At 44.1% G+C, this 18,915-nt stretch overlaps 1 protein-coding gene across 3 annotated transcripts in view; it reads right to left on the bottom strand.

Moving 5' to 3' along the window:
• GRB10 (growth factor receptor bound protein 10) overlaps positions 1-18,915 on the bottom strand; it is a 267,426-nt gene that overhangs the window by 201,795 nt on the left and 46,716 nt on the right. For all 3 annotated transcript variants that reach the window (XM_061590044.1, XM_061590042.1, XM_061590043.1), the window contains exon 2: positions 6,182-6,280. In XM_061590044.1, coding sequence (XP_061446028.1) covers positions 6,182-6,232 — 51 coding nt within the window. In that variant the 5' untranslated portion in view covers positions 6,233-6,280. The remainder of the gene's footprint in view (positions 1-6,181; positions 6,281-18,915) is intronic.

Consider the following 18,915-nt stretch of genomic DNA (forward strand, 5'->3'; position numbering starts at 1 on the left):
GCTCCCCTTTCCAGGCAGAAGTACATTCAGGAGCAACAACACCTCTTATGATCTTGTTGTAACTATATATTTACTTGGTAATTAGCATATGCAATACAAGCTCAAAAGGTACCATTGGTACTCACCTGAAAGATGTTTCTGAGGGGCACTAAGAAACCACCAAGTGGGTCGTCATCCAGGCTGCTTCTGCGAAACTCCTCCCCCTAGAACCTCAGTTCACCTTCTGGCTAAGCTTTGATTAAATATTTCGACAAGCATTCACACACAGATATTCATAATGAGAATCTTACATGTTTACAGAAAAAGCAGTTACAGTGCAGGACTTTCTCCTGAGTTCCTGAAAGTGAACCTCACCTGTTAACCTTTTGTATGTGGTTGATCAGCCAGCTAAGGGTAGCCCTTGGCGGTGTCCTAGTGTCCCTCACAAATACCTTTCATATGAGTACCAAGAGTACCTTCTCAAGTGACACTAGGATACCACCAAGTGGGATGTTCTAAAACCAATCCTCCTATTCCCTGGTAGGGTTGGCTGATTATTAGTCCAAAAGAACCTGTAGAGAACCTGCCTACCAATGATGGCCTCCACTGAGGAACAAACATGTCTATTTTATAGTGCTTAGTGTAGCACAGTGGTAAGCGGCGGTAACGCAGCCGAAGCTCTGCTCACGGCCAGAGTTCAATTCCAACGGAAGGAGGAAGTCGAATCTCCGGTAAAAGGGGTCGAGGTCCACTCAGCCTTCCATCCATCCGTGGTCGGTAAAATGAGTACCCTGCATGTGCTGGGGGGGTAAAGAAAGGCCAGGGACAGAACTGGCAATGCCACCCCCTACATATGGTCTGCTTAGTAAACGTTGCAAGATGTCACCCTAAGAGTCGGAAACGACTCACACTACAAGTGCGGGGACACCTTTACCTTTAGTGTAGCAGCAGGGATTAGTCCATGTTGCTGCCCTGCAGACCTCTTGCAGAGGGGTATTAGTAGTGATTGCAGCACTTGTCGCTGCTGATCTAGCTGAATGGGCTACAATCCCTGTGGGAGGAGGTAACTTCTGAGAGGTCTATGTCATCTGGACAGAATAGCCAAGGACACTCTCTGCTCCATGGAGAGAGGGAGAAATGAAACCAACACTTTTAGTGCTCTACGGATGTCTAAAGAGTGCCATGCACACTTAGATGGATGTTTAGGTTCAGGGCAAAAGGTGGGCAGGATTAACTCTTGTTGCCTGTGAAAGGCTGAGTTCACTTTTGGTACAAATGGCAGGTCTGTACAGAGGACTACTCTATACCTATGAAATATTCAGAGATTTATTGGCAATTGAAAGAGCTCGAAGTTCAGAGACTCATCTTGCCAAAGTAATAGCCACTAAAAAGAGGGCCTTGTATGACAGCGGTTTTAGTGGGACATCCTTTAGGGGTTCAAAGGGAGGGCACTGTAATGCTGTCAAGACTGTGTGCAGATAGGAATTTATGTTGGACCAGTGGGCTGGACAGTGCTGTTCCCCTCAGGAATTGTTTCAGATATGGATGAGACCCTATGGGTTCTGAGGAGGATGCAGATAGTACCAATGTCAGTGCTGATGCCTGCCTTGATTTTAGCTCCATTTTGAAGCCATCTTGCAGAAAGGCCAATACTTCCGGTAGCCCTGCCTTCTAGGCTTGGATCTTCTCCATATACCATGAAACCAACTTTTCCCCTCGTAAATGCATTTGGCAGATGGTTTTCTTGAGGCTAACATTGTTGCCACTACATCAGGTGGCAGCCAGGCCTTCAGGAGATAACACTGCTCAGCTTCAAGGTGGCTAATCTTAGCCAGTGTTAGGGAATTTGGGGATTTTAGCATTTTGCGCTTTCATAGAAATGACTAGGTGCTTGCAAGAGGAAAAAGCAGACAGCTGTTTTCAGACATGTGTTATAGACAAACGTGACAAAGGAAAATGTGACAGGAGATACCATCTACAACTGACTCATAATTGTGATTAAAACCCAGTATAAGGGTATAAAGACAGTATCTTTGGTGTATACATCCAGATATTGAGAAATTTGTGGTTGAAAAACAAGTAGTGGAACATCTTGTGGTTAAGAAAACAGAAACTATAACATTTTGCAGTCAAAAGAAATGCAGCAAGCCCTATGATGAGGTCTCTTCTAATAAATCATTCTTTTGTTAATCAATAAAGTAATTATTTCATCAATATTACTGGGGTGTGTGTCACCCAATCTGGTGATTAGGATTTGCTGGGGCTCTGCGCCTATTTGGAAAAGATTGCTGGGAACTGGAGTCTTGCCCCTTCATGACTCTTCGTTTTCACCAATCTATTTTTAACCCTAACACCAGTCAGAATCCAAATGAAGTATCAGCCCCCATGTCAGAAGGTGCTGGTAGCGTCCATGTTGGTTTGGTGGTTAGTTGAACAATTTCCAAAAACCATGATCTCCTGGGCCAAAAGGGAGCTATTAGGACTACTGATGCTTTCTTGGCACACTTTCTTTAGCACTCATGCAATCAGTGGTGTCAGAGGAAAGGCATACGGTAGGCCCTTGTTGTTATCTGCCTTCAAGTCAAATAAGACATATGGCGACCCTATAAATCAGTGACCTCCAAGAGCATCAATCACCCTGTTCAGATCTTGTAAGCTCAGGTCTGTGGCTTCCCTTCTGGAATCAATCCATCTCTTGTTTGGCCTTCCTCTTTTTCTATTCACTTCTGTTTTTCCCAGCGTTATTGTCTTTTCTAGTGAATCCTGTCTTCTCATTATGTGTCCAAAGTATGATAACCTCAGTTTCATCATTTTAGCTTCTAGTGATAGTTCTGGTTTAATTTGTTCTAACACCCAATTATTTGCCTTTCTTGCAGTCCATGGTATGCACAAAGCTCTCTTCCAAAACTACATTTCAAATGAGTTGATTTTTCTCTTATCCATTTTTTTCACTGCCCAACTTTCACATCCATACATAGAGATTGGGAATACCATGGTCTGGATGTTCCTGACTTTAGCGTTCAGTGATACATCTTTGCATTTGAGGACCTTTACTAGTTCTCTCATAGCTGCCCTCCTCAGTCCTAGCCTTCTTCTGATTTCTTGACTATTAATATCTAATTTAAGATAAGCAGACAATACCATACTATTAGGAGAAACCAGTAATGATTTGAAATGAATGTTGATGAAAGTTAAAGAGGAAAGCACAAAAGCAGGACTACAGCTGAACGTCAAGAAGACTAAGGTAATGACAACAGAAGATTTATGTAACTTTAAAGCTGACAATGAGGACATTGAACTTGTCAAGGATTATCAATACCTTCTCCCCAGGCATTAATTTCCTGCAGCTCAGCCAATCCACCCACACATTGTCTGTCCTTTGGACATGTACTGAGAGCAGCACCTTGAGATTTCTCTCCGCCCAGGACAGCAAGATGGTGGCTTCCACTTGGAGGACTTGCTATCTTTGCCTCCCTCACAATTGATACGTTCTTTGGTTGTAGTGTTGTCAGTTCAAATCATCACATTCTTCAGATCCAGGGATGGGATGAAGTGTTGTAATGCTAGCTTTGCTGCTCTCAGTTCGAGCCAATTTATGCTTTGGCTGGCCTCCATTCGGGTCTAAGTGCCCTTTACAGTTTGTCCTCTGCAGCCCATAAGGCTGGCATCTATTATTAAAGTTTCCCAAACAGTTCACTCTCTACATATGTGACAACCAATCTTTACTTTTTTTTAACATCGTCCTGTGTGTACTTTGAAGCAAAAGTTTGTCGTTTTTCTTTGTTTTGTTTTTAGTAGATCATAAAGTGGGCGAGTTGCAGTGATTAATCATTCTTTGGTATTATGGACTGCCAAATTTGTATTCCTCATTTATTAGCCATCAACAAACCAGCAGTCACATCATCTGTAGCCATATCTTTTGTAGTTAGCAAGACCAGAGGTGCTGACATTTAATTGAGCACCAGACAAGATTTTGTGTATATTTAATAGGCACCAGCTTGACTGGAGTTTCTTAGTCTTGACAATTTGCTCTGATGTGAACTAGCTGCAGCATGCCTTTTGTTGTTTCAGTTACTGCCTCCAAATCTCCTTCAGTACTCTTCATTCCTATCCAATCTAGGACTATGACATTCTTATGACACAATTTCCACATCTCTCTCTCTCTGTCTCTCAAATACATTAATCTTCTCTTTTGTTGATGCCAATTATAAAATTGGTCCTGCAGTTTGGCAAAATAAGCACTATGTATATACTACATTGCCAAAATTTCCTTTTCTCTTAATTGTGGCTATAGGATCTATGCCTGTTGCATTATGTCTTTATCTGCACTGAAGAGTATTCAACAAGAATAACTGGATTTATTACAGCAATGAAGTAGCATATTATTATGTTTAAGCTTCACACAAGATGCAACAGAAATTATTCTTCTTCTCCTAAAACTGAAAAAACTGAACGACAAAACTCAAAGTACAGCAGGTCTACAGCTCCCAATCTGTTTTCTTCTACAGTTACCCAGCTTACATCACCTTACACAGCAGGGGTGGGGAACCTTTGGCCTGTGGGACAATCTTAGCCCACCAGAGGGTCTAAGCTGGCCTACAAAGCCACTTCCCCCAAAGCACAATCAGCTGATGGCATTGGGAACATGCTGGTGAAAGCAGATATCTGCAGCTAAGAGGACTGAACCCTCCACTCACCAGCACATCGGATGATTGACAGATGGCCTGTCAAAGTTGGCCTATTGGGGGAGAGGTAAACATCTGGCCCACCAGGCCAGAACGTTTTCTCATTCCTATTCTACAGCCAGGCAATTTAATCTTTTTACTTTTTCCACATGCTACATATTGCTTTGGCAGATCATCATCACACTTAACTTTCTACACAATAATCTTTATTAATATGATATAGCTTTGAAGGTATGGCTGCGGAACAGAAAAGTCATTATTTCCTTGAAGTTTATAGCACATGCTTTTCATATTATACTTGCTTTAAGAGGTATGGTCATGTCTCCTATTTACAGTCATACTTTATTAATATAAATTTGACTTGGACATACCATACATCACATTACAGGAAATGTTCTGCCTAACAAATATGTAATAGGCTTGAAATAGTTATGTGCAATAGTATGGCATTCCAAAGCCATCTGTTGGTCATAATTTGTGGTGGTGTTCAGCTGGGTAGGTGGAAAGGCTGAAGGGCTCCATAGCAGCTTAAGTGGAAGCTATCAGCAACTATGTGTGCTGGGAGTTTCATTCTGTTTCCTTACTCCTAACTGAGCAGAGCAGAGGAAGCTGCCTCACCTGGCCTAGAGGATACACACGTTATATACCAGTGGGACTCTCCTGTTAACCTTCAAGGAGGACAGGACAAACACAGGCTATTCCAATACAAGTAGAAAGATTGAAACAAAAGGCAGTACAGACTATGGATAGGAAGGACACTCTAGTGATGGTGACCTGCAGGTATGTGCAATGTTTGTTTTCTTGCCTGAGAACAACATAGTGTACACGTGCAACAAGTGCAAGGTGGTTGCACTGTTGGAAGGCAAAGTGAGAGGTCTGGAGCAGCAGGTGGTCACACTCAAGAATTTAAGAGGATGAAGAGTTCTTAGACAGAACGCTGGAAGAACAACAGCAATGAGTAATACAGGAGCTGGAAGAACAGCAGAAGCTGAAGGAGAAGAGGAGAGAGTTCCAATATTAAATAAAATGCAAGCCAGACCTAAACCATCTGGCAAACTAGAACATACCATAAATCTCCAAGATCGGAGATCACAAGAACTGAAATTTGTTTAAAATTGGAAGCAAAATCCAATCACAGTGGTTTATTGATATAATGAGAAATTCTGGTTTCCTTTTAAATTTGAACCTGTATTTAGGATCTAGCTGAGTTCATAGAGGCAAGATTTGCATTTAGAAGTTCTTCGTTTACACATTAATTTTAGCCACATATCTACACTAGCTAAAACACATTTAACATTGCTATGGTGTTCAGGTAAAAGGGCAGTTAATGGATTAAAGAGAAGCATCAATTATAAAGTGTTATTAATTTGACTTTCCACCCAACTGAGCACTCATGTAAACCACTCATCAAGCAATGTGCATTGCCTACACAGTAGCCAAGCACTCAGCTTAGTGAACAGACTTCACCATCATAGCTAAATCCCATGCATTTAAAATATACTTAAGTTATAACTTACTATTCGGTATGGATGGTGCAAAAAGGAGTCAGGGCAACCAGCTAAAGCCATTTGTGCCTTCAGAGTGTCTTCAAAATTGCATCTACTGCTTTGCAGCACCTGCAGTGTAAAAACAAGACAGGGAGAAGAGGTGTTAACAAATTGTTAACATGGAAAATCATTGGGAGAGAAGGAACAAAGAACGGAAGAAGAAAGAGCTCCTACACTTCTGTCAGTTACAGTACTACAGCAGCAACGGGAGGCAAGCAGTCAGGTTCATGCCATTTAGATTCTAAGAAGCTCCCTTTATTGTGTAACAGAAAGGCTGGTATAAAGCCCACAAAAGTTGCTAACTCACAAAAAAAATACTAGTGTGCACACTTGTGCACACACACACACTTAAGTTGCTTGAGGCACAGCAATTTCTGCATGCAAAAGAACACTCTCCCAAATCACAAGGAGATTTCCCTGCCTAATCACTTGGAAGGTCTTCTTGCTTGCCACAGGAAGCCAGACAAGTGACTACTTTAAACCTACAGGACATCATGTAGAATAATCCTGGATAGACACTGCTTATTTTATCAACTTTGTCCAAGCATTTAGTTCACTTTAAAACTACTGAGTCCAACCACTGTAATGTAGAAAGAAGTGCTCTCTTGCTATATATTGCTATCACCTGCACATGCAAAAGCATAATCCTCTTAGAAACAACAGATAACAAAGTGTTTGTACTGTGCACAGGCCCAGCAGAGACAAGCTTATTTGGCATTATACTGCACATCACATGGTCTTTACTAGCTGCCTGCACTCTAGAGCTAAACACACAGATATTCCATTTAGGTGATGGTCACCTCTGAAGAGCTCCATTTAAAAGCTCACTGCTTGGATGACTGCTTTTCACCATTCTTCTAGAAAGGAAACCATCATTTCCGAGTCTGGACATATGGAACAGAGGAAGACACTTCTCACTTTACAACTGTTAGGTAAAATCCTATTTTCTGGGCCTAAAAGATACTTGGAAGCTTTGTGAACCAAAGTTGGAACACGATGCAACACTGCTAAGGCCGGAGGAGGGAGGGGGGCAACAGCCGCTCTAAGTTTCGTTTCCTCCCCTGGGAACTTAGCCCCAGAGGTGCCTGCCAGTCGGCAGCAATGTTTTAGCAATGTCTTAGAAGATAATCATTCAGCTGTCCTTGACTGTTTTACCTCTCATGTGCCTTGTACTTTCCTCACGCTCATGTATCTGTCTTGTAAATAATCAGAGGCTTGTATTGCTTTCTGAATTCTCTCTGGATACTCCCTTACAGATGTAGTAATAAAATCTCACAAGGTTATTGATAAGTGCCCCTTTCAGGGCTATATGTATTTTCTTGTGTGAATGTTCCCATGTTTTATGACCCCCAAAGTGTCATACCAACCCCTCTTCCCAGACCTTATCTTAGAACATATTGCTCAAGGGTCCGAATTTCAAAGGAAGGACATCGTGACATCCGATACGCAACCAGTGATATGTATCTTGGGCCTGTTACTTGTCTCGTATGTTATGTTACATTCTGTTTGTTGATGTTTTGCTTGTAAATCCTATATATTGGCACTGTTACAAATAAACGGGGTCTTCATTCTTGCCAGGCTGTTGTGCCTGTGTTGAGACTGAGGCCACTTTTTGATCAAGAAGTTGTGTGTGTCTTTACTTGGTACCTGGCTGTCAGGCCCAGGATGTGACTCAGGAACCAGACCAACGGCTGTAGTTAATTCGTGTTTTATTAGGGTAATGTCCAAACAAAGACTGCGTTTTCTCATGAAGCAATACAGGGATACAGGTCCTGCGGCATTGGGAGAAAGTTGACAGAGCAAGGGACTTCTTCCCGCCTGTTCTTTAAGAAGGGGCCAAACGGGCGCACAATCTTTCGCTCCTCCTTAACTGCCCCTCAGGTACTGCCTGCCTTCCCCCCCTTCTCTCCTGTCTTTTCAGCTGTCTGCGTGTGCACGGTGAGGGAAGCATCACCCCCTCCTCTTCTGAAGTTTCTGATTCCAGGATGGGGGATAGGGGAGGGGCTGATGGTAAACTGCCTCCCCGCTTTTTGGCTGTGAGCAGCCCTCCCTCTTCCCCCTCTTGCTCTGAGCCTGAAAGAGGGGGAGGCGTGAGAATGTCCAGGGAGGGCTCAGGCTCCCCGTTGCTAAGCGACCTTATCACTGGCAGTTCCTCTGTTTCGTCTTCGCTCCAAAGGCGGGAAGTTCCTCCCCCTTCCCTCTGCCATCCATCCGAATACTCTTCTCCCAACTCTCCGGGATCCAGCTCCCCGGGATTGGGACCCCAGCTCTGCCTTCCGACACTGGCCGAATACCCAGCCGTCAATCAGGTTCTCCTCAGCTTGCACTTCCACTCGGGAATTGAGGTGAGTATCACACCGTCTTGGCGGGTGCTAAAAATAGCCTCAACACAACCACGTCAGAGAAATTGAGGATCCCTTCCTTGAATATAATGGTGGAAAATCAGTCAGGCCTCTAATGCTACAAACATCTATAAAGTTATGCAAAAAGGTTCTAAAGGTAATCATTTCTACATGTGTAATGACAACCAAATTAAGCCTACAATCCTGTATGTGCTAACCTTGATTGGTTCCACTGAATACAGTGGGGATTGCTTCTTAGAACACATACATAGGTTTGCCCTGTTTTTTTTTAGAAAAAGTTAACAAGCATCTTGTACCCTTCAAAGGTCAGTGGGAAACTGCATTACAGAGGGGGAGGGGGGATTGTGTGATATGGGGCTACCACTTTCAGTCTTATATGTATATTCTCAAAGAAGCATTGAAGGAGTATAAATAAACAATGTCCTTTCATTGGCCACTCTGAAATACTTGTAGCCCATTCTTCTGGTAAGCTGTGACAATTGCAAAGGGAGACCAATACCTTCTCAAGGTCCAGTGGAGACCTCTAGCATCTGACAGTCGTAACAGTTGAGAGAACGACTGGTTTCACAGTATCTCTCCTCCAGCACAGCTCCTGTTCCTAAGCCCTCCTCTCCAAACTCAGCAGGGGTAGGGGTACAGAATTCAGTCCATTATATCCTGCCCTTTTTCTCAGTAGAAGCCCAGGGTGGCAATACCTACATGGGAAATCCTCCCCTTGTTATTCTTTCAGAGAAGTGAGCATTGATGGACTCCAGCAACCCCTTTACACTTTGCCCTCTTACAAGTAGCTTGCCTGGTTCTAGCTCCCAATACTTCTCAGGCCTTGCCACCTCTTGCTTCTTCTTGACAAAAACTAGCCTGAACAACCCAGACTTCCCTGGGTGACAATGGCACCATTTGGGATTGGCCTGTTCCCAGGAGCAAGGGTGCTCCCTCTGGGCAAAGAAAATAGCTGGTACTCAACGGTGCCACCTGTCCTATGATGCTGAGTAAGTCCATCACCTCCCTACCTGTGGCCTGCTGCCATTACCATCGACAATCTGGCCAACACCACCTTAGAATGTGACCATCCACCGCCACCCCTTTACTGATCCTTCCCCTCACCTTCTGTATTCTCCTTGGCTCACCACAGGCAAAATCAGTTTCTTCACTGGTCCATGCCCCTGCTGCTCCTGCCCTCTGCCCTCATGCCACCTGTGTCATTTTTTACAGTTCAGACAAGGTTGTGACGGGGTCACAAGCCTCCCACAAACTCCCTGTGGTTCTGCCAGCAGATATTGTTTGGCTATGGAACTTCCAATCAAGAGTGACACTCCAGGGGATGCTGATGCCCTCAGGGGCTATGGTTCCAGTTAGAAAAGATATAAGCCTTCACCAAAGTACACAGAGCCATTAAGCTCACTGGGTGACATTGGGCCATTCACTGCCTCTCAGCCTCAGAGGAAGGCAATGGTAAACCCCCTCTGAATACCGCTTACCATGAAAACCCTATTCATAGAGTCGCCATAAGTCGGGATCGACTTGAAAGGCAGTCCAATCCAAAGTACTTACCAATGAGACCAGGGTTGCAGACGCAGCACAGTTCAAACAAACTAACATCAAGCACAGAGAATCAGCCTAGATCCAAACAAGATCCATCCAAGGTCAATGTCACCAGGAGTTTAGGTAAGATACAACACAGCAAGGCAGAGAGACAAGTATCAGAAACTAGGAGCTAGAGACTTGTGTTGTTTCCAGAAATTGGAAAGCTGAAGAGGAAGGACTGATATACTCTGGTCTTCAAGACCACACCTTAACCACAACTGTTGGCGGTGAAGGATTATTTGAATGCTTACTCACAAACAGATCCCTTACTCACAAGTAGACAAGTTGCATTCTGGGGATGAAGGTGCATACTGTGCCACTCTTTGGCCTGGATCCTAAGCTTTGGCGTCACTGCTCTCAAGGGCTGGGCAGGAGCTCCACCACCTCCTTTGACAGTTTCAGTGGCTCTTCATCAGGTATGAACATTTAATGCAATGAATACATATGGAACAAAGACAGGAGGAACTTATTGAGGGGTCCGTGGGTAGGTAGGATTGGTTGCAAAAGGCAAATCATCTGTGTAAGGGTTGGGAAAAGACTGAAAAGGTTTGTACTCAAAGCACCCCACAGATCTGATCATCTACAAAAAACCCTTAAAACCTGTCAGTATTTTCTATTTCTAGATTATTATTATAAGGCAACTATCTCACAACAAGTGCTAGGAACTTAGTGACATCAGAAGCTGCCTTATACAGCGTTAGACCATTTGTGCATCTAGCTCAGTATTGTCTACACTGACTGGCAGTGGGTCTCCAGGGTTTCAAACTGGGGTCTCTCCCCAGTCCTACCTGGAGATGCCAAGAATTGAACTAGAAACCTCTGGCATGCAAAGTAGGTGTTTTATGGCCCTCCACCATATTTAAGGTTCCCCATGCCAGTGGTTGCTTACATACTTGATTGTTTTATCTAAATTTTGTCCCCAAATCTGGCCCTGTTTTTTCCTAAAGATCCAAACCAAGTTCTTGTCTACCATCAATTTGCCTCCAGTATGAGAAATTGAATATATTCATTCATACATGTTAGGAGAGTCTGAAACAAATTGCTGCATCTATCCTGCAATAAACAGCCACTTATCACACAACATCGCCTGAAACTCATATCCCTGATTTGGTTTTTGCCATTTTTATCATGTCTGCAGCCTATAAGTAATGTGTGAGCTTATTACTGCTGCTACACTAAAGATCTCTCTCTCACACACACACACACCTTTTAGCATCACTACATTTAAATTTCCTTGAGGCCAAGGTGGCTGACCTGGAAAAGAAGAGAGGTGTGTGGATGAGGCCTTCAGGAACATTATAGCTGTGTCCCACTCCCATGGATGATAGCTCTTCTGCTATCATTGAGAACGATGGTCTCGGGGAAGGAGAGCATCCAGCCGAGGAAGAGGGAAACGATCCCTTAGAAGGGACCCATTCCTTGGGGAATGAGCAGCTATCCTCTTGTGCCGAGGATATATCTCCGGGGGGTGGAGGGATCCTTGTAGTGGGTGATTCAATCATTAGGAACACAGACAGTGGGGGGTGTGATGGGCGTGTAGACCGCAAGGTGATTTGCCTGCCTGGTGCGAAGGTTGCGGACATTACCTGTCGTTTAGATAGTTTGGTAGACAGTGCTGGGGAGGAGTCAGTGGTCATGGTGCACGTTGGCACCAACGACATGGGGAAATGCAGCCGTGAGGTCCTGGAAGCAAAATTTAGGTTGCTAGGTAGGATACTGAAAGCCAGGACCTCCAAGGTGGCTTTCTCTGAAATGCTACCGGTTCCATGCACAGGACCAGCCAGACAGGCCCAGCTTTATAGACACAATGGTGTCGGGAGGAGGGGTTTGGATTTGTTAGACACTGGGGAACATTTTGGGACAAGCTGGGCCTGTACAAAAGGGACGGGCTCCACTTGAACCAGAATGGAATCAGACTGCTGGCACTTAAAATTAAAAAGGTGGCAGAGCAGCTTTTAAACTGACTGAGGGGGGAAACCCGACAGGAGCTGAGGAAGGTCCGGTTCGGAATAAACCTCCCCCCTGGGATAAAGACCAAAGAGATGATGAAATTTTAAAAGGGGTAGGCCTAGAAGTAGGCATTGTGAGAGCAGGGGCACAGGATATAAATTCAGAAGGGCAAAATTACCACAGGCCAAACCACAAGTGCCAAAGACACTTGAAGAGAGACACTGCTTACAAGTGCCTGTACGCCAATGCTAGGAGCCTCCGAACCAAGATGGGAGAACTGGAGTGCTTGACCTTAGAGGAGAGCATTGATATAGTGAGCATAACGGAGACCTGGTGGAATGGAGAAAACCAGTGGGATACGGTTATCCCTGGATATAAACTATATCGGAAGGACAGGGAAGGATGTATTGGTCGCTCTATACGTGAAAGAAGGCATTGAATCCAGCAAGCTGGAAACCCCAAAAGAGGCGGACTCCTCCACAGAATCGTTGTGGGTGGTGATACCATGCCCCAGGAGGGATTTAATACTGGGAACGATCTATCGTCCCCCTGATCAAAATGCTCAGGGAGACCTGGAGATGAGATATGAAATTGAGGAAGCATCCAAACTAGGAAATGTGGTAATAATGGGTGACTTCAACTATCCAGACATAGACTGGCCACATATGTGTTACAGTCATGACAAAGAAGCAAAATTTCTAGACATTCTAAATGACTATTCCCTAGACCAGTTGGTCATGGAACCGACCAGAGGGATGGCAACCCTGGACTTAATCCTCAGTGGGGACCGGGACCTGGTGCAAGATGTAAGTGTTGTCGAACCGATTGGGAGCAGTGACCATAGTGCTATTAAATTAAACATACATGTAAATAGCCAATTGCCAAGAAAATCCAGCACGGTCACATTTGACTTCAAAAGAGGAAACTTCACAAAAATGAGGGGATTGGTAAAAAGAAAACTGAAGAACAAAGTCCAGAGGGTCATATCACTTGAAAATGCTTGGAAGTTGTTTAAAAACACTATATTAGAAGCTCAACTGGAGTGCATACCGCAGATCAGAAAAGGCACCACCAGGGCCAAGAAGATGCCAGCATGGTTAACGAGCAAAGTCAAGGAAGCTCTTAGAGGCAAAAAGTCTTCCTTCAGAAAATGGAAGTCTTGTGCAAATGAAGAAAATAAAAAGGAACACAAACTCTGGCAAAAGAAATGCAAGAAGACAATAAGGGATGCTAAAAAAGAATTTGAGGAGCACATTGCTAAGAACATAAAAACCAACAACAAAAAATTCTATAAATACATTCAAAGCAAGAGACCATCTAGGGAGGCGATTGGGATCCTTGGATGATAAGGGAGTCAAAGGTGTACTAAAGAACAAAGAGATTGCAGAGAAGCTAAATGAATTTTTTGCATCTGTCTTCACAGTGGAAGATATAGGGCAGATCCCTGAACCTGAACTAACATTTGCAGGAAGGGATTCTGAGGAACTGAGACAAATAGCGGTAATGAGAGAGGAAGTTCTAGACTTAATAGACAATATAAAAACTGACAAATCACCAGGCCCAGATGGCATCCACCCGAGAGTTCTCAAAGAACTCAAAGGTGAAATTGCTGATCTGCTAACTAAAATATGTAACTTGTCCCTTGGTTCCTCCTCTGTGCCTGAGGACTGGAAAGTGGCAAATGTAACACCAATATTCAAAAAGGGATCCGGGGGGGATCCCAGAAATTACAGGCCAGTTAGCTTAACTTCTATCCCTGGAAAACTGGTAGAAATATTATTAAAGCTAGATTAACTAAGCACATAGAAGAACAAGCCTTGCTGAAGCAGAGCCAGCATGGCTTCTGCAAGGGAAAGTCCTGTCTCAGTAACCTATTAGAATTCTCTGAGAGTGTCAACAAGCATATAGATAGAGATGATCCAGTGGACATAGTGTACTTAGACTTTCAAAAAGCGTTTGACAAGGTACCTCACCAAAGACTTCTGAGGAAGCTTAGCAGTCATGGAATAAGAGGAGAGGTCCTCTTGTGGATAAGGAATTGGTTAAGAAGCAGAAAGCAGAGAGTAGGAATAAATGGACAGTTCTCCCAATGGAGGGCTGTAGAAAGTGGAGTCCCTCAAGGATCGGTATTGGGACCTGTACTTTTCAACTTGTTCATTAATGACCTAGAATTAGGAGTGAGCAGTGAAGTGGCCAAGTTTGCTGATGACACTAAATTGTTCAGGGTTGTTAAAACAAAAAGGGATTGCGAAGAGCTCCAAAAAGACCTCTCCAAACTGAGTGAATGGGCGGAAAAATGGCAAATGCAATTCAATATAAACAAGTGTAAAATTATGCATATTGGGGCAAAAAATCTGAATTTCACATATACGATCATGGGGTCTGAACTGGCAGTGACTGTCAGGCCCAGGATGCGACTCAGGAACCAGACCAGAGGTTGTAGTTAATTCGTGTTTTATTAGAGTAATGTCCAACAAAGACTGCGCTTTCTCATGAAGCAATACAGGGATACAGGTCCTGCGACATTGGGAGAAAGTTGACAGAGCAAGGGGCTGCTTCCCGCCTGTTCTTTAAGAAGGGGCTAAACGGGCGCGCAACCTTTCACTCCTCCTTAACTCCCCCTCAGGTACTGCCCGCCTTCCCCCCCTTCTCTCCTGTCTTTTCAACCGTCTGCGTGTGCGTGGTGAGGGGGGAGGCATCACCTCCTCCTCTTCTGAAGTGTCCGATTCCCCTATGGGTGATAAAGGAGGAGCTGAGGGTAAACCATCTCTCCGCCTTTCTGCTGTGATCAGCCCTCCCTCTTGCTCTGAGCTGCGGAGAAGGGAGGGCCTGGGAATGTCTGGGGGGGATTCTAAAACTTCAAGGCTCTCAGGCTCCCCGTTGCTAGGCGACCCTATCTCTGGCATGTCCTCTGTTTCGGCTTCACTCCACAGAGGGTAAGTTCCTCCCTCCTCCCTCTGCCAGCCATTTGAATCCTCTTCTGACAACCCCCCAGGAGCCCAGCTCATCCTCCCGACAGTGACCGACCAGGAGAGAGACCTCGGGGTTGTAGTGGACAGCACGATGAAAATGTCAACCCAGTGTGCGGCAGCTGTGAAAAAGGCAAATTCCATGCTAGCGATAATTAGGAAAGGTATTGAAAATAAAACAGCCGATATCATAATGCCGTTGTATAAATCTATGGTGCGGCCGCATTTGGAATACTGTGTACAGTTCTGGTCGCCTCATCTCAAAAAGGATATTCTAGAGTTGGAAAAGGTTCAGAAGAGGGCAACCAGAATGATCAAGGGGATGGAGCGACTCCCTTACGAGGAAAGGTTGCAGCATTTGGGGCTTTTTAGTTTAGAGAAAAGGCGGGTCAGAGGAGACATGATAGAAGTGTATAAAATTATGCATGGCATTGAGAAAGTGGATAGAGAAAAGTTTTTCTCCCTCTCTCATAATACTAGAACTCGTGGACATTCAAAGAAGCTGAATGTTGGAAGATTCAGGACAGACAAAAGGAAGTACTTCTTTACTCAGTGCATAGTTAAACTATGGAATTTGCTCCCACAAGATGCAGTAATGGCCACCAGCTTGGATGGCTTTAAAAGAAGATTAGACAAATTCATGGAGGACAGGGCTATCAATGGCTACTAGCCATGATGGCTGTGCTCTGCCACCCTAGTCAGAGACAGCATGGCTTCTGAAAACCAGTTGCCGGAAGCCTCAGGAGGGGAGAGTGTTCTTGCACTCGGGTCCTGCTTGCGGGCCTCCCCCAGACACCTGGTTGGCCACTGTGAGAACAGGATGGTGGACTAGATGGGCCACTGGCCTGATCCAGCAGGCTCTTCTTATGTTCTTAAATTATCTAAAAAAGACAAAACACCATTGACATTTTTCAAAAAGTATGTTATTGTTTTCTTATCAAAGTGTGACATCACAACTTCTCAAGATCTAGAGAGTTTTCAAAGGTGTCATGAACTCCTCTCTGGGCGTATTTACACTGCCAAATTAAATGGATCAGGGATCAAAGAATTCTCAGCAAACTACAATTCCCAGGATTCTTGGAAGAAAGCCATGCCAGTTATGCCACTATAAAAACCAGATGTGTCTGTTCTGTAGGTCTGTCTCCAGAGCTTTTCTAGCTAAGTGTTCTGAATCGGCCAGGAACTAAATAACCAAAATAAACTCCAATGATTTTTGTGGGAAAGATGAGTTTTCTCTACTATGCTGGAGTCATGGGTAGATTCATAAGATAAAGTCTTCTCAGTAAGAATGCAGTAAGTCAAACAATGTGGTTGCACTTCAGACAAACAAAAAAGGAGAGTGTGAGAGAGACTGCTGGTAGTAAGCTGTTTTATTCAGGGAAGCATGTTCCAGGCCTTCCTCTCCAAATTACCTAGCATAGATCTAGCAGGCAGGAAGAGAGAGACAATCTTATTTCCAATTTGCAACTTCCTAATGTGCCTCCCTCAGTTTTACACTTGACCAAAAAAAGACACCACCTTATCACCAAAGGTGACTGGATGTGGGACCTCTATGAGAATTAGGGGAAGGTATACTTATTGGGGAATAGTGAGGAACCCAGCTGCAGCAACAGCCCCCATTTACAACACCAACAGTATATTATTAAGAATGAGGTCCTGCATCATTAAGACCAATACACATCTGCACATCTTTCTACCACAAGGTTGAGAAGCAACAATTCCATTAAGAGCCAGTTTTTCAAAAGTGCACCTAAATCTTCAAATAGAAAAAAAACTATGATCAAACAGAATGAAATATTAATCAAGGCAGTGTCTGAATATGAAGTTAAATTTTGAAAAAATAAACTCACCATAGATCACCAACTGCTGCAGATATTTACAACTGCATTTAGTAATCAGTGTTCCTTTAAAAAGCGATTTCCAACACTCACAGTGACAGATAAAGCTTTACAACAGAAAAAGCAGCCTATGCAAAGGCTCTGAAACATCAAGGCAGAGCTTGGAAAAGTTACTTTTCTGAACTACAACTCCCATCAGCCCAATCCAGTGGCCATGCTGGCTGGGGCTGATGGGAGTTGTAGTTCAAAAAAGTAACTTTTCCAAGCTCTGCATCAAGGTATCTGGGTGTGGGGCATTCTGGATTCCTGTACATTAGGTAAAACCTTTATATCCTCTGCAGCATAAGATACAATAGAGAACCCACAAGGAACTTTGGGAGAGGGGGATGAAGGCCACAACCAAGAGTTGTCTTCCTTTTGGCATCTGCCTCCGCCCACTCAAAGAGTGGAACACTTGCATAACCAAGCAGAAAGGCTGTGGTGAGAGCAGTCCCCAGGGCTGACTCATGGGACCCATGCCTGGGGAGATCCATCACGACTGCTCTTCTTAAGCTGGGTGTTCTTTCCAGCACAAGCCAAGGGCCATCTAAAAACTTCTACTGTTCTATAACTTCAGCAACAGACTCATCAGATGGACATCTGCTAAACTGATCAGCAACAACTAGCATTCTTTTCTTGGCATCTGAGGTAGCACACCTATGTAACCCTCAGCCTGTGCTAGTTTTGGATGGCTTGCTAACACAACAGGACAACCATCCCACTTTGCTATTTTATCAACCAGTAACTCTGCAGAGTGACTGCCCACAACAATTTGTAATTCTCAATAGGTGATATTCAATACTAGACCTACTTAGAGTAGGCCCTGTGAAGTTAATAGACATGACTAATGGGTCTATTCTGAATAGGACTTAGTCAATTACAACCCAATGTCTGAAAGTGACCTCTGAGGCTTAAAATATATAGGAAGTATAAAGGCAATTTTTCTTAAGTTATGCAATCCAGACTTCTAAATAGACACTTGCCATCAATGAGTAGTACCTCTTCCCCCCTGCCCTACCCCCAGGTCAGTTTCACCTATCTTAAGCATGACTGTATAGAAGTAAATCCCACTGAACTCAAAAAGCATGCAGATGATCAAACCTGCCCTCCCTTCCTCCTCCTCCCTCTTTCCCCTCCCCTCCCCTCCCCTCCCTTTCTCTTTCTCTTTCTCTCCATCCCTTACTCTTTCCCTCCCCCATGGTCAGTTTCACCTATCCGAAGCATGACTGCATGGGAGTAGATCCCATTGAACTCAATAAGCTTGCAAATGATCAAACCTGCCCTCTTATGCTCCTCCCCCTCCTGCCTGCTCCCTTCCCCCTCTTCCCTTCCTCCTCCTTCGCTACCCCTTCTCATCCTTCCCTCCCCCCTCGGTAAGTTTCACCTATCCTAAGCATGATTGCAGGGGAGTAAATCCCATTGAGCACAATAAGCGTGCAAATGATCAATCTATTCTCAGCAAACTTGCACAGGATCCCATTTCTTACCTCCCGAGTTAAAAAGTAGAGAAATTCACTAACAGGCACTAACTGATTGCAGGTGTTGCACCACTCACTATATGCTCAGACACTCATGTTAATAAATCCTTCCAAGCTACACAGGAAGTGGATTGGACTGTGAAAGGCCAACCCAAATTGTGTTTGCATTTTGACAAATTTGTTGGGCAGTACAATATTCTCAGAGAGGAGGTCAGGTCTCCTGCTCCTCTGGTGCATTCACTATAGCTGCCCGATTTTCCTGCTTTTAAAAGTTTGATAGAAATATCCAGAGCTTGGAAGTAATTTGTTACAAGTAACGAATTACTTGTAATTCATTACTCTTTTGAGGAATTGATTGTAATAGAACAAGGAGTAATTTTAATACCTTTGTGGAGTAATTGTAACGTTTCCAGCATTACTTTTGGGCATTACTGGGGGGGGGAGCAGGGGAAGTCTTCTGCTCCTCTGATTTGTGGATGAAAA

This window comes from Rhineura floridana, chromosome 11, assembly GCF_030035675.1.
Source record: "Rhineura floridana isolate rRhiFlo1 chromosome 11, rRhiFlo1.hap2, whole genome shotgun sequence".
Classification (NCBI taxonomy): domain Eukaryota; kingdom Metazoa; phylum Chordata; class Lepidosauria; order Squamata; family Rhineuridae; genus Rhineura; species Rhineura floridana.